The sequence below is a fragment of the Alligator mississippiensis genome, chromosome 12, assembly GCF_030867095.1.
Source record: "Alligator mississippiensis isolate rAllMis1 chromosome 12, rAllMis1, whole genome shotgun sequence".
Classification (NCBI taxonomy): Eukaryota; Metazoa; Chordata; order Crocodylia; family Alligatoridae; genus Alligator; species Alligator mississippiensis.
The window spans coordinates 2,557,180-2,572,461 of record NC_081835.1 but is presented as its reverse complement, the minus strand read 5'-3'; the positions used below and the strand labels follow the sequence as shown (position 1 = coordinate 2,572,461).

The window sequence follows — 15,282 nt, the reverse complement described above, 5'->3', positions numbered from 1 at the left end:
ACGATCCCTACACAGAGGAATGAATAAACGCCGATCTGACATGGGCAGCAGAAAGATGGACTGTGGCACAACACTTTAACTTCTCCGGACAGTCCATCGCTGAGCTGAGGGTGGCTGTTTTTAGGCAGCAAACCATGATTTACATGGAACAACATCATCCACAGACTGGGCTGTGTTCAGTATGGTTGAAACTGGGACTATGGAGTCTTATCCCATTCCCTGGGTTATCTCTTGTGACTCCCTTGTTCCTGTGGGGTTGCTGCCTGCTTGTTTGCTTCTTCCCCGTACTATTCCTCCCTTCCTGGCTTTTGCACTCCAATCGCTCTCTCCATTTAACATACTGCTCTATGCAAGTTCTTTCACAGCACGTGATGAAGTCAGCTTGGGCTCACGTAGGCTTGTACAATGTAATAAACATATAACACACACGCACACACCTACTTAGGTTAGCGTACAGGGTGCAGATCAACCCTGCTTTCTACTTGACTTCAGACTAACACGGCTAACTGCTAATTTAGGGCTGGTCCTGCTTTGTGCAGGGGGTTGGACTAGATGTGACCTCTCACAGTCCCTTCCAACCCTCGTTTTCTGTGAACTATGAATCTCTCTCAGCTTGTCAGGTCCGAGGTGCAGTAAAACAAAGTATGTGTAGCCACTGGCCAGGGCTGGCCTGTTCTGCAAAATCAAGGGTTTCTGCCTGGAAGGATAAGGAAAACAGATAAATGAAGTGGGGCATCCCTTCATTAGCACTAGAGGCACGTTGAAATAATTACAGGGTCATGTGCTGAATGACCCAAACAGCAAGGTAAAAGGACATTGAGCACATCATGGCTTTAACACATGCCTCCTCCGCCGTGCCCTACTCTGCCTCCATCTCCACTCCCAGGCTTAAAATGGCACACAGCTCAAAATACCTAAAGTGCAGAAGGCCCCTTTTACTGTTGCTACCTGATTAATTCAGCACATAACCCACAATAAGCTCATTAGCAACAGACACTTGCAGGCCACCTCTCAGCTGCAATACAGAAATGAAGTGCAGAACAGCCCCCGCTTCACACATCCCTGGAGCGAAGGGGCACCCAGCGCTGCCAGCAGCTCCCCTCGGCGCACGGGGCGGCTCTGCGTGGCTGAAATAAAACTGTGAAAGCCTGCGCTCAGAGAGGAGAAGGAGGAGGGAGACCGCAGCTTTGAGCTCGTGTGGGAGCCCCTGCCGTTGCAGTCAGTAGGGAACACATTTTTGTGAATTGATTTTTTTGCCCTCTCACAAAACGTATATGGGAAAAAAATCATTTGGACCCAACGTACTGAAAGAGAGTTTGGCTTTGCTGAAAAAGTCAGCACCAGATATTTTTAACCAGGAAAAGGAAAAATGATGATCCCAAACTAACATTTTTCAGTATGTTAGTTTGCTTTGATGAAATCCCCATCTATTATGCTGAATATGGACGCTTCCCCCAGAATCTTCATTTTGGCAACAAAAAAATAGCCTCTGTAATGAAAAAGTTAGTTAAAATGAAAAATGTGGACCAGCTGGATTGAACCTAACCCCTGGCAGTTGAGAGCAAGGGCTCCCAGTTGTTCTCCCACCTGGTTCTGGGATAAGAGCCATGGAAGAGCTCTTTAAAATAATCAGAATGAGAAGAGATCCAGCTTCAAAGCCATTTCTCTCTCCACCCACCGAGGCTGATCCCCTCCGTTGTCGTCTTGAACTAAACAGGGGCAAGTGGCATTATAGAAAGGTCCAACCTGGCCTGGCATGGTGCGAGATCTCTTCATCACCGAACAGCTTGCGGCAGAGGTGTCATCTTTTGCACCGTGCTGCAGCCTGTGTTTTGCTCCCGTCTGAGCTGGCACTGCTACCGACACCTGCAGATCAGCAGTCTGCGGGGAGGTTCGGCTGAGCCAAATCTGCTGTCGCCTGTATATTGTCACTTGCTTCATTCAGTCACATCTACAATATTTTTCTGGAATGCTGCTTAAACTGAGATTAGGGTCAGGAAAGCGAGTACAGAGGATGACCTCTTCTTTTCTCTCAATGTCTCTGCTCTCCGTGAGTCCTAGGAGATAAACCTGCTTGTTTTTGTGAACAAAATGTGCTATTCCTGTTTGCGCTCATTCATGGGAGAGCGAGCTGGAGTCTGTCCTGGCTGGTGCATTATGACCAGAATTATTTACCAAGCAACAAGGGTGAAATGCACTGTTGTGCCGAGGCTGACGTCACACTCATCCGGCATGCGGGCCTCACGCTGACCTTCTGCACAGAGGTGAGTTTTAACTCAACTGCAAAATCCTGGCTTGCAGATCCCTGTTTGAGACTGCAGGTCTGGCAGTCATTAAAGACATCACTCTAATACCAACTGGGAAAATCAGATATGGAGCTCTGGAGAGACAGTAAACTTGGTTGGAGTCTCCATGATACAATTTTAATGAAAATCCTGTAAAACCACGCTAGAAAATCTCATGCTTAGCATACACAGATGCATGCCGTTTGCACCTGCCAGAAGTTTTCGTTCTGTTAAACCTTGCAATTTTATTCATTCATCAGTTCAACTGTCCTGACACCATGTACAAATACGACTTATCAATAGAGGTTACACTGAAAGTAATGAGAAAAGCACACAGGCTTCATTAGCACCAATTACAACAAAGTTATAATTGCTTCAATTTAGTCAGGCTCAGAACCAATATACTTTACTTGGTAACTGCCCTTGAAACATAATGAATTCAACAAGGAAAAATTTTATATGGTCTGTGTTAAATTATTAAAAAGGAGGAAAAGAGGGTTCTTAATTATTTAATGTTTCACCAATAATTATATAGTTCAACGTAATGTTCACTTATTGGAGAACCTGAACGTAAAAAGTAGCATTTGTGAATATTAGTCATGCTCAAAGCACTTGCCAGACCACAAATGCAGTATGGTACACATAGAAATCCTTTCCAACAGCATTTAAAACATTAGGAATAAGTCAAGCATTTGTTTAATGGCAAATCAGTTACATGTTAATATGTTTATGAAACAAAAATAGATATAATTTAATTCCATTTTGTGTTTAAAATACCTTATTTGTCCCACATTCATTCACAGATTTGAACTATACTCCTGAGTAGCGGAGAGAGAGCAGCAAGTATTCACTAGGGAAAACTCAAGGATCTGGAAAACTGGAAATTGCCAGTCTCCTATCTGAAGACCCAGAGCTATGAAACAAAAAGCAAGCAGAGACATCCTAGGGCTGTCTGTTCAGAAGTCACCAAAATTCTTAAAAGATGACTTATCAGAGTTATTTTAAATGTCAGCAGTGGTAAGGCTACGTACACAATGCCTCCAAAAAGAAATACTGAAAGACTATCCAGTACATGGGACAACCTTTTAATGTATTTGTATTTATAAATCTATCTAGATATCTATACAGGTCTTTCCAAGTCATGCTTCCCTAGCTCCCACTGCAGCACGCTCTGGCAGAGGACAGACTGCAGAGAGGAAGGTCGCTGGAACAGAAGCAGCATTTGGCGAGTCACCACATCTACATTCAGGCGTGCAGGATGGTTTGCGATGATTTTTTGATTATTATTTGATATCCCCAAAAGAAGCAGCTTTAATTTTCCTGGATGCTTCCTCTGTCATCTTAAGTCAAACCACAATGGGAACCTGAAGTCTCTTTTTTTCCTCCAAAACTCCTGAATATACAGACGTCCGGCATTTCTCATCCATTACCTAGCCGCTAACGTGCAACCCTACGGAGTGGCACGTGGCCATGCAACTCGCTGGCTAATGAGTGCTGTGCATCGCTGAGCTGGCACTGCCCGCAGGTACCTACCATGCTTCCTCACCCAGGCAGCAAACTCAGGCTCAGCTCTGGAGGACCCTGGTATTGGGCTACCTGGAGCTCCTTCCTCTACTAGATTGAGCAAATCTGCACAGGCCACCTGCCATCCCATTAGTGCAAGGACTCAGAACGTGGCTGTCAGACTGCTCCACAGTGTGATAGCTTAACACTGAAAAATGAGATGAAAAAATCTCCTGCCAGGCCACGATGCCAAAGAATCAGCTCACTCCCACTCTCTGGAGGAGACTGGGGACTCTTATCAGCGGTGGCCTTGGAGCTTAGTGCTCCTGTGACTGCAGAGCCCCACTGTATCACCACTCGGCAGGGATAAAAGTGCTGAAAAGCAGAGATGCCCAAGTTCCCTCAGGGAGCCTCAGCACTCCATTCTGGCTTCAACAGAGCCTGACATACTTGAAAATCAGGATGTTTTATGATATTACAGCACTATTTTAGGTACTCCCTTGGAGACCTGTGAAGTGGGATTCCTAGTGCTCGAGGCACCTGGCTTTGCAGGAAGAGGAACACAAAAGAATAAATGCAATCTATTTTTAAAGACCCATTGAAAACATTTGCAAAAGTTTTTGAAAAAGACGTGGCACAGACAGAATCTGAAATGCTTTGGGGTGAGACGTTGGTTTGCTTTGCGTAATATATATTTATGTCCCGTGTTTGCATACACTGCTGTAACAACCATATTATTGATCCATGAACTTTGTTCTTGTGGGGTCAAAATCCTTTGTGCAGTACACACACACAGTGTTAAACTGTATTGCAGTGTTAAACTGCACTGTATTCCTGGTGACCAGAGCCCAGCCTCCGGCTTCTTTACTCTTCAGTCCATCCGGGAAGAGCACACACACCAAGTGCAGATGTTTCCTCAGCCTGATGAAGGGTTTTTAAGCCCAAAAGCTTGCTAAGAACATTTTTTTCCAACTATTTAAGTTGGTCTAATAAAACTTATCAGATTCATCCCAAGAACCTTGTCTGCTGATGACCAGGAGAGCTGAACTTCCAGTGACTTCAACCTTAACATACAGCCCGATGGACTTCTCTAGTATTTAATCATTAGAATTATATTATGTGGCTTAATGTCAGTGAAGGTGTAAAAATTTACACTACTCAAGGGACATCCCCTTTATTTTTATTGTGGCAATTGGTCAAAAATCTGTGAAAAGGAGAAGACCAGCTTCATGTAATTTGGGCAGGTGAGCCACATCTGCCAATCTCATGTTTCAAGCCAAAGGCAGAGGTTTACTCACACGTGTCTGTGCACCGATGTTCTATAATCAAGGGTGATCTGCTTTCATTTGACTCCCAAAAGCAATTAAAAGGTCAGTTTTCTGCCCAGTAAGAACCCCGATTCTGCAATATGGGCCGTGCCTTTGAGACTTGGGGGTGGCGTGAGGCCTCACGATGCTTCCCACCTTTTTCCAGAAGAGGAATCCTTCCATTATTTCAGACTGTCCATTAGCCATCGCTCTGCTTGCCACAGCCTGGCGGTATAAAGTTGCTCCAACAGACTCTCCTCAATTTACCCTCCGGTCAGAAAAGAAAGACCTCTTTTCTGATGCAATGTACCAAAAAAGCCCACGCTCCTAAACCCAGCTGCAATTTGACTGGACCTGCTGGCAATCAGAAGCAGGTGTCTCTGCACCGCACCGAAGTTCAAGTGTGCCGAAGCAATAAATGAGGTAAGTGAACATTCATTTTCTCAAAAATACGTTTTTAAAGAGGATGCATACATTCATCAAGCTGGAAGCCTGGCCCACTCAAGAACTTGTTACCATGACAATTTAGAAGAGGATACTACTACAGAATAAACTAACAGAAGTCACTGATTAACCTTCCTGCAAGCTGATCTCCAGGTTTAAAGTTTTCGGCAAACAGAACCGCTTTTCCATCAGTCTGTTAATATGCTGAGAACCTGAGCAAAACGCTTCAGTGGCAAAGTAAGTTCCATGATAAATGTGGTTTCCAAGCTGTGCACCAGTCACGCCGCTATAAAATCAGAATAATTCATGCAAAAATTTTCATTATGTTTCTAAACATACTTATTTACATTTTAAATCACACATTAGACAATATGAAGCATCCTTCACTTAGGCAGGTGTGAACAAGAAAACAGATGCATCCATTAAACATAAAACAATTCAATGAATTAAAAAAAAAATACTTGCCAAACTCTTTGGCTGAAGTACTTTAGCCCCTGTTTCACTTACTTGGAAAAACACAGCCATGGCGCCTATTATCCTGTTTTCTAAAATCGCTGCTCCAAAGCTGTCAAAGTCGTCAGGATTGTAGAAGTAAATCTGCATCTGTAAAAATTAACAAAAAAAATCACACTGTCAATTCAGACCAGTTTCAAATACAGTTATATACACAATACTGTACTTAGATCAAATGTTACAAATCCAAGATAAACGTTATTGCAGAGCAGAAGTCCTTTAACCAGCATCTTGATTAATGGCCTGACTGCTTTGCTGGAACAGTACTCAGGAAACAGATTCGATGCAATGCATTTTAATAACAAAACTAATGGATAAACAGCACAGCCAGTCTGTTTAGATGGCAAACTTGGTGCTTTCTGCCACCTTATCCACATTTCTGTGTTCGTAGTTTCATAGATGTTAGGGTTGGAAGGGACCTCAGCAGGTCACTGAGTCCAATCCCTGCCCTGGGCAGGAAAGAGCACCGGGGTCAGACGACCCAGCCAGGTGCTTGTGCGGTCTCCTCTTGAAGACCCCCAGGGCAGGGGCAAGCACCACCTCCCCTGGAGCCCGTTCCAGGTTCTGACAACCCTCACCGTGAAGTCCTTCCTAAAGTCCACCCTAAATCTGCTCTCCGTCCATTTGTGGCCATAGTTCCTAGTTACTCCAGGGCTGCCCTAGTCAATAGAGCATCTCCTATGCCCTGCTGCCCTCCCTGGATGAATTCATAGGCAGCCACAAGATCACCGCTCAGCCTTCTCTTGCAAAGGCTGAAGAGATCCAGGTCCCTCAATCTCTCCTCGTAGGACCTTGCCTGCAGGCCCCTGACCACACGAGTGGCTTCCTCTGAACTCTCTCCATGCTGTCCACATCCCTCCTGCAGTGCGGCGCCCAAAACTGGACGCAGTACTCCAACTGCAGCCTGACCAGTGTCGCATAGAGGGGGAGCATCACCTCCCTGGACCTGCTCATCATGCACCTGCTAATGCACGATAAAGTGTGGTTAGCCTTGTTGATCACTTCATCACGCTGACAAACTCGTGTTCATCTTGGAGTCCACTATGACCGCGAGACCCCTTTCCGCTGCAGTGCTGCTGAGAAGGTCATTCCCAGCCTATGGGTGTGTTGGCGATTCCTTCTCCCCGGGTGCAGCACTTTGCACTTGTTGTTGTTGAACTGCACCCTCTTTTGTTCTGCCCATTTTTCCAACCTGGACCCGGAGACTGGACAAGCATCTGGCTGGGATCATCTGACCCCAGCGCTCTTTCCAACCCAGGGCAGGGGGTTGGACTCGATGCTGTCCAGATCTACCTGGATTTGTTCCCTACCCTCTGCTGTATTAGCTGTGCCCCATAATTTGGTATCCTCTGTGAACTTGGATGAGGGCGTGGAGAGCACCCTGTCCAAGTCACCGATGAAGACACTGAACGGCACCGGTCCAAGGCCCAAGCCTTGCGGGACTCCACTGCCCACATCTTTCCAGGTCGATACCAACCCGTTCACCACCGCTCTCTGGGTGCGACCCCTATGCCAATTTGCCGTGCACCTGACCGTGTCCCCACCTACATCACAGCCTGTCAGTTTATTTACGAGGCCAGAATGAGACATGCTTCTACTGGCTCGTTGACACCCAAGTCACATCTAGCGTCCACAAAACAAAAAGAAAAAAAATATATATATCTAAATGATCTTCCTGGGATAATTTACAAGACACATTTACTGGTGCCTGGCTTTTGGCAAGCAGCCACTGGCTCTACAACGGCAGCTGCACACCCAATAAAACACTGTTATATGAAGAACAAGAAAGGTTGGTGGGAGATCACGGTGGATCACGGCAGAGACGATTTCTGCGAGTGGGAGGGGAGGACAAAAGAAAACTGCACGTTGGGTGGGTCACAAAGAGCACGAAAGCCCGCTGGAATCCCCTCCCACCTGGCAGAGGTGGGAGACTTCGGCAACATCCTCCAGACATGAGGCCGACAGGTCTGGACAGCTTTTGCCTTGAACAAATATGGGCTGAGGAACATCCGCTCTTTGATGTTGAAATGTAAAGCGTTTATATTTAAGGTTGAAGTGCTTGAGGTTCGATTTCATTAATAGGGCCAAAGAGCTCACTGTACGACGGTAAGTTACATTTTACATCCCTTTAAAACAAACAGCCTAAAATTAGGCATGCCTGGCATAAAATATTTTTATGTATAGCCCTCATAAGAATTTATGAAGGAAAGTCTCGTTCAGTGAGTTCAACATATGCCAACATCATTTTAAACCATTTCTGCTCTCAGTGTTTTAAGGAAATTAATTTTTACTATACACTCTTGGATAACAGTACAAAGGGCTTTGGTAAAAAGGGGTTTAATTGAGATCTTGCATCTCAGCACTGCAATTACAGAGCCTAATCAAGAACCACGCTCTGCCCTGATTACCATGTGTGTTAAAACGTTCTCCGAGAGGTCCCCAATTCCTTTTTTTTTTTCGCACAACATGGTTTTCCTCATTGCCTCAGTCAAATCAAGGGGAAATGTCTTGAATGAAAAATTATCTTCATCTGTCACATGCTAGCATCCGTACACGGTAACATGGCTGGGAGGAATGTGCAAGAAGAACCTTCCAAGAAATGCCATTATATAATTTACACATCCATCCATCCTACACACTTCCTTGTTGCATGGTTACATACTAAAAAAATCACATAGTACTGTTTGCAAACAGTCTTGACCCTGCAACCTTTCTGCACTCGTAGTCTGATACAGCCTTTAATTATGGGATTGTCTACTATTTCATCCCATAACACAGTGTCAGACATTTTTTCTGTAGTTTACAATACACCTCCATTGCATCTTTTTATTCTTTTATATTTAACGCACACTTCATTATCATAAGGAGCAAGCCACACACATTTTAATATATTTTCTTCCAGCAGCACAGCCTTCGTTAGCTGCAAATCAGGGGTGAGACAGTTAAAACATAAAGCTAACTTCACTGCATAATTAGGTGGCCTAAACATGCCAGCAAATTTTCATTATTACTCCTTATGATATAATTAATATATACAACGTGCTGAGTACTTTGCATATAAATGAGCTTCATGGACTCTATCTAGCGTACACACAGCTGTACTATGAAATACTGCAAAAGGGTGTTTAAAGCTGTAGAAAAAGCGTATCCTTTTAGAACTGTAATATTTGAGGAATGGCACAAAGAAATGCATGATAAAATTGCAAATGCAACTTTGGGACACTTCCTGACTTTTGAGTGCTCAAATAAGTCATCCTGACATAGGCTTTGGGGTGCAACTTCACAACGATCTTTGTTCTGCTTTCCAAAAATGGAAAATACACACACACACTACACGCATGAACACAAACGCAGGCATGTGGTATTCTGAATGACAAACCTCTTGACATTAACATGTGTAAACCCCATAACCTGAAGCTATTTGCCTGGATGCTCCAGGAGCGTTGGTCCCATGCCCCTGCCCGAGCCCGTTCAGACTGCTGTTGATGACAAACCTCCGTTGGATTAAAATCCACCTGCTTCAGCCTCAAAACAGGGCCTGCTGCATGCAGTTGACTTGCACCCTCAGCCTCTAACTAGCACACAGCAAAACACACATCTCTGATTGCTTTTTGGCTGCGATGCCCGCGGTCTGTCCTCCAGAAGAGCTATCGGAGAGACATCCCCATTGTTGCAGCCTGGGATGCTGTGGTAATTTGCTACGCACCAGGAGACCTAATGCACTGTACAGGTTTGCTCAGCTAAATTAATGCAGCAGATAGGAAAGAGAAGCAAAGATGAAGATTAAAACAGAGCCCAAAAGATTTGAGGGAGTTTAAAGTGCTGGCGAAACACTGGATGCCAAGCAAGGATGCTCTGCGCAGCCAGATGCCAAGCATTGAAAAACGGAATAACTGAGGCTTTTCAAACTGAGCCGCTCTCACCCCTGAGCAACCTCTCTCAACAGCTTTCTCTTTAGATTAAAAAATGAAGGAGTCATTGTGGTGTCACAGATGCGGAATACAAAAATATTCAGTGATAGCAGGAACTCTGGTGTGTGGACAGGAAAAGATCACTGGGATTAGCATCCCGCTCCTTCCCTTCCCCACGCACTCCCCGACTACCAGGAACTATAAAGCACCTTAAAAAAATGTTGAGGCCAGCCAATATTCTGATTAATCAACCAGCCACACAGCAAGGTACAGGGTTATATGGGTTTATTGTGTACTGCTTTGAAAACCCAGAGTATTTTTAGAAGAATTGAACACTCAGCTAGCAGGTAGACAGCAGGTCTGCATAGTGCCGAAACAAAAATCCTGAACGCTTTGATACAGGGAAGTTAATCACTGAACATACTAATCCTTAATTATTACCTTTTGCTGCTTGAACTGCAAGAAGAAATTATTCTCCACTGCTTTTACATCTGGATTTAAAACACCTTCCATAAAAAACAAATTGTTTGCTATGATTATGAATCATAGAAGATGATGATGATTCTTGGTTATTGAAAGCCTGTAACGCAGTTCATCTCGCCGGTTTTAAATAGGTATGCGTATTTTTAGGAATGGGCTGATGCGATCCATTTGATTAAACATTTAAACGATCGAGGATACTCTAATCCCGACTCGTGCTTATAACACTGGTTCTCAACCTTTTGCACCTTACGGCCCACCGACCATTTTGTCAAAAAACCCTGGTCCCACCATGGGAAAAACAAAACTCATTTTTTCCAAGAAGTGTACTTTTATGTTTACATGCATTTTTGTATCATATTAATCACTGATGGAAATTTTAAAGGATATTAAAAATTAAGAAGTCCCACCTACACGACCTTTGCGTTGAGAAACGCTGCCCTATCATTTGACAGCAGCTGGTGGATTTGCTTTAGTTGCGTTGGTGTAAAAAAAAAAATTGGTCCCTAGTCTTATTTCTTTTCTGAGTGCATATAAAACCTCCGATACGCTGCATATTCTACATCTGGTTGGTGCTGGGGGAGAATTTGATGCGATAAAACTCTTTTTTCCCCCCAGGAAACAGTTGCATGGGAATGGACAGAGGCCTGGTGATTCTACAAACCCAGCAACATTTTTCACTTGATTTTCATAGGCGAAGGGCTGTCTCACTAACACTATCACTTTAGCGTTTTGCAGAGTCTAAAATTGTGCTAAGCAAATTACAAAACAAAGAGGCAGATAAGGTCCCTGGCCTGAAGCATTTGCAATCTGATGATAAACATGATACAAGGCTGCCAACTGCAGCGAATGAAAGCAGAAAGGAAGAACAACGATTCCACAAATGGGGTCATGCGGTAATTCATTTCAGACACGTGCACATCTTGGGACCGTGACCAACGCTGCTAGTTTTCCTTCTTTTTTAATAGTCAACACAATCCTTGATGATCACCATCGTTATCTACAGATAATGCAGGACAGATGCCCTTGCTATGCAATAACTGAGATGAAATAATTTTTATGACCCCTTCTGCCCCTCGCTCTTGTAAGGTGCTGAGTATTCTGACCCCCGTCCAGAAAGCACTTACAAATGTGAGCGGTCCCATTAAAGTCAGAGTAAAAACAAAAGAGTCAAAGCCAAATCAATAGGATTACTCATACGCTTAAATGCTCTGCTGGACGAGTGCCAGGCAACTCAGTAACTCGAGGGTTAAGTCCTGAATTGCAGAAGAACAGGGCTCTCTGGCAGCCCAGATATGATCTTCCTTTCCATTTCTACAGATACTACTATTCTTTAGGTCTAGATCCCCTCCCCGTGCAAGGAAATCCTGCTCTCATGCCACATGCTATAGGATGTGTGCAAATTTGCTGCTAAACAGCTGCATATGACATTCATTTGTATTTCCATAATGCAAAAATAACGGGCTCAGTGTTTATGCTTTCTATAACATGAAACTTTTTTGAAATTGCTTTGTACTCCAAGTAACAGCCATATGATTCACCATGAAATGAAGTCTGGAAAATCGTTTTGGATAAATGGAACTATAAATTCAATAGAATTTCCATGACAACATAGATTGCAACACTCTGCCACGAGTAAAACGCTATAAATCATTCAAAACCAACAAGAAATCAGCAATAAGTCTTCTATTTCAAAACACACAAGAGCCCTGAATTATAGTGTTGTGGCTATTACCTCACCAGTCAGTGCTTCATGTTTTTGCTCGTCTCCCCCTTTACAAGTACTGCTTGATGTTTGACTTATTATTTTTATTCTGACGCTAATAAAGCGTCTGTGGAAACAAAACAAAAAGCATAGTAAACACGGGCCATGTGAGACTTGGGTTTCCTTGTGCTTCTTTCCCAAATCATCCCCTTAAACAGGAAAAAAGGTTAAATGACGCTCATCTCAGGGTATTTATTTCCTGTACGTCGGGACATGTGCCATTACTGCCTTAGACTGCCATTTGTCACCGTCTCTTTGGAGCCACAGGAGTGGGAAGGGTGCGATTTGGGTCTGAGCAAGGGTGATAAAGTGATGCCAATGACATGCCAGAGAGGGAGAGAAGAGTTGCTATTATAACAGGGAAAACTATTTAGAGAAGGGCGTAAGACTGCAGTACGCCGTGTTGCCAATTCACCCCTCCAGTGCTGGTATCCTGACAAGCTTCATCTCCGTAAAGGCCCTGCTCCTGGACTCATATGATTATCTGCAATTGCCAGGATCCACTTAAAAAGTTGAAGTCTTTAGCCTGCGCAGGATGAATTGAAGGTGGAAAGTGAAGTGGAACCAACAGGTGATGAGACAAAACCTCACTGTTAATTGTATTCCTAAAATACATGATTTTGGACTGCGCAGCTCAGGCAGCGCTAACTTTTGTGGACGGATAGTCTCACAACAGGGCCGAGTCTAGGACTTGACAGATCCGGGTTCAAGTGCCTGCGCTGCCCCACAATTCTAGTTTGACTTGGGAAAAGTCCCGTAGGGTGAGAGTCATTTTAGTGGGAAGATTGATGGTGGACGAACTCACACAACCGGGCCTTGGCTCTCCATCTGTCAAATATGGCAGTAATACCTCCCAGCACTGGTATTTTGACCCTGTGCCATGACAACGGGCAATGTCATGTATGAGAACCTCAGACAGAACATGGGGTCCTCATTACATCCATGGGACCAACATCGAATTACAGCTCAGACCTAAGGCACAGCTCACATCACAGCACGTGGCCCACAAATAGTCACAGCAATTGCCTCCCCATGCACTTAGGCTTGAATCCAAAGCCTAATGCAACGAATATGGGTTTTCGGATGAGGCTGTTAGTCTGAACTCTGTCTACAGTTCTATCAATGGCTGGCTGAAATATCTTCCCTTCACTATATTAAAGACCAGAATCTGAACCCAGAGGATGATGGAAAGCTAATGGGAACGTACACTGATAGGGATAACATTTTAACGATGGACAAAACCCTACGACTTGGAAAAACTGGAAGTGGGGAATGCAGATTCTGTGCGTATTTGCTTTCCAGGGTGAAAACTGAAACAGGTCATTTAGGAACTGGCTGAAAACCAAAATACCAATCAACGGTTGCTGTATTTAGGCTCTCCTTTAAAAAAAAACACATTTACCTTCCTCAACATCACGAAGCTGTGCAAGCTTTACTAGAACAAAGATGGGTGAAGGAGCCTAGTGCTCTTGACAGGCACCTCAAAAAGATCCTCCGGTTACAAGACCTATATCTTTAAGTATAAAAAATAAAAATCCATAAAGTAGCAATCTTCCTGGAATGAAGGCTTAATACAACTGAATACAATATTTACTGGATGCATGAGTCTTAGAAGTCCTCTGAGAGATCATGGCATAGCATAGTTTATTCTTGTTGTAATGCAATGGTTTATTGGGAGGGTTTTTTAGGGCTATGCGCATGGTCCCTCTAACTTCACTGATTAGCTCTGAAACATGCTTTCAAAAGGCTGACAATATTTATAGTTTTGCTGCATCTTTTCAGCCTGATGCAGGCAACAGATGGGACAGGTTTTCACTAGAATTCACCTGTGCTGACAAGGCCATTCGTATCTCGGAGGGGAAGCGCACTCCTTCAGGCAATTCTGTTACGAGATTATTCGTATTTGCTGAACTGCAAATTGTCTGGGTGAGAGCAGCAGAACCAGCCCCGAGAACGACTCACCTCGAGTGCTCCATCACAGCGCTACGCTCTCCCATTTTTCACCGAAGAACCACCTCCGCGTGGTAATCCGAAAGGCAACGATCCTCTGACGAAGCATGCAACGGTGTTAAATATAATGTAATACTCTGCATGAATTTCTGGCGTTTCCCCAGATTCCTGGGGAGAGGAAGGCTGGCCAGACTGGCAGTTAAGGTACTGAACTAGAGCTCTGGACATCTGGATTCATTTCCCAGTGCCTCCGCAGTCTTCCTCGCACCATGCGAAAACAAGAGTTTTCATGGCTAATGTTTCCGAGTGCTCAACTCCGGACACCTCGCAGGGTTGCAGGCTGATTTTCTAGGAGCGGGTGCTCAGGGTGCTTCCAAAAACAGGCTGCTTTGAAGACGTCTCAGGTTGGACTGCGACCCCAGAAGCACTAGTCCCGTTGGAAGGTCTTGAATGCAACTGTGCTGAACGCCCATGTCTGATTCCCTCCCATGCTCCCGTCTTCCCCGTTTCAGACGCAAACACACCACGCGGTCGGCTTCTAAATCTCAGCCTAAGAAGTTTGTAAACCTTTGTGCAAGGTACTAATTCAGAGGCAGGGAAAAGCAGGAAGCCAGCTTCCTAGAGAGACTGCAATGGTTTACCTCTGTGTTGGATGGCGATCTCACTTTAAAAGCATGTTTTGTAGTTACTAGGCTGCAGGACCAGAAGGTTTATGCATATCTGAATCCTAAATGAATGGAGATGGTGGATCTGTTTGGACAAATTCTGGGCCCAGTTACACTGCAATATATTCAGAGCAACTCCTACGACTTCTGTTGAAAGAGTCCAGATTTGCACCACCTTGGCCAAGAGAAGAATTCGGTAGCTGGGTTTGTCGTAGCTCCCATCCCCGCCCCATCCGACATAACGTATCACCTGGTTGAGGGAGGGCAGAATTTTGTAAATGGGGAAAACGTGGTTCTCAGCAGCACTTGGATGGTGGCCACTCAGGGTTTTCTCTTTTTGGATGAGGATGTCATCGCCACGCATGTCACAACACTGCCATGCAACGTTACGCTCCATGTTTCGCTGGATCCTCAAATTTTGTACTCGTTCAAGCACTAGAAAAGGTATTTTGTCTTCCT

General features: G+C 44.4%; 1 protein-coding gene across 4 annotated transcripts in view; it reads right to left on the bottom strand.

Moving 5' to 3' along the window:
- The window catches only part of PTPRG (protein tyrosine phosphatase receptor type G), a 450,708-nt gene that overhangs the window by 145,161 nt on the left and 290,265 nt on the right, over window positions 1-15,282 (bottom strand). For all 4 annotated transcript variants that reach the window (XM_059715744.1, XM_059715745.1, XM_059715747.1 and 1 more), the window contains exon 5: window positions 6,047-6,142. In XM_059715744.1, coding sequence (XP_059571727.1) covers window positions 6,047-6,142 — 96 coding nt within the window. The remainder of the gene's footprint in view (window positions 1-6,046; window positions 6,143-15,282) is intronic.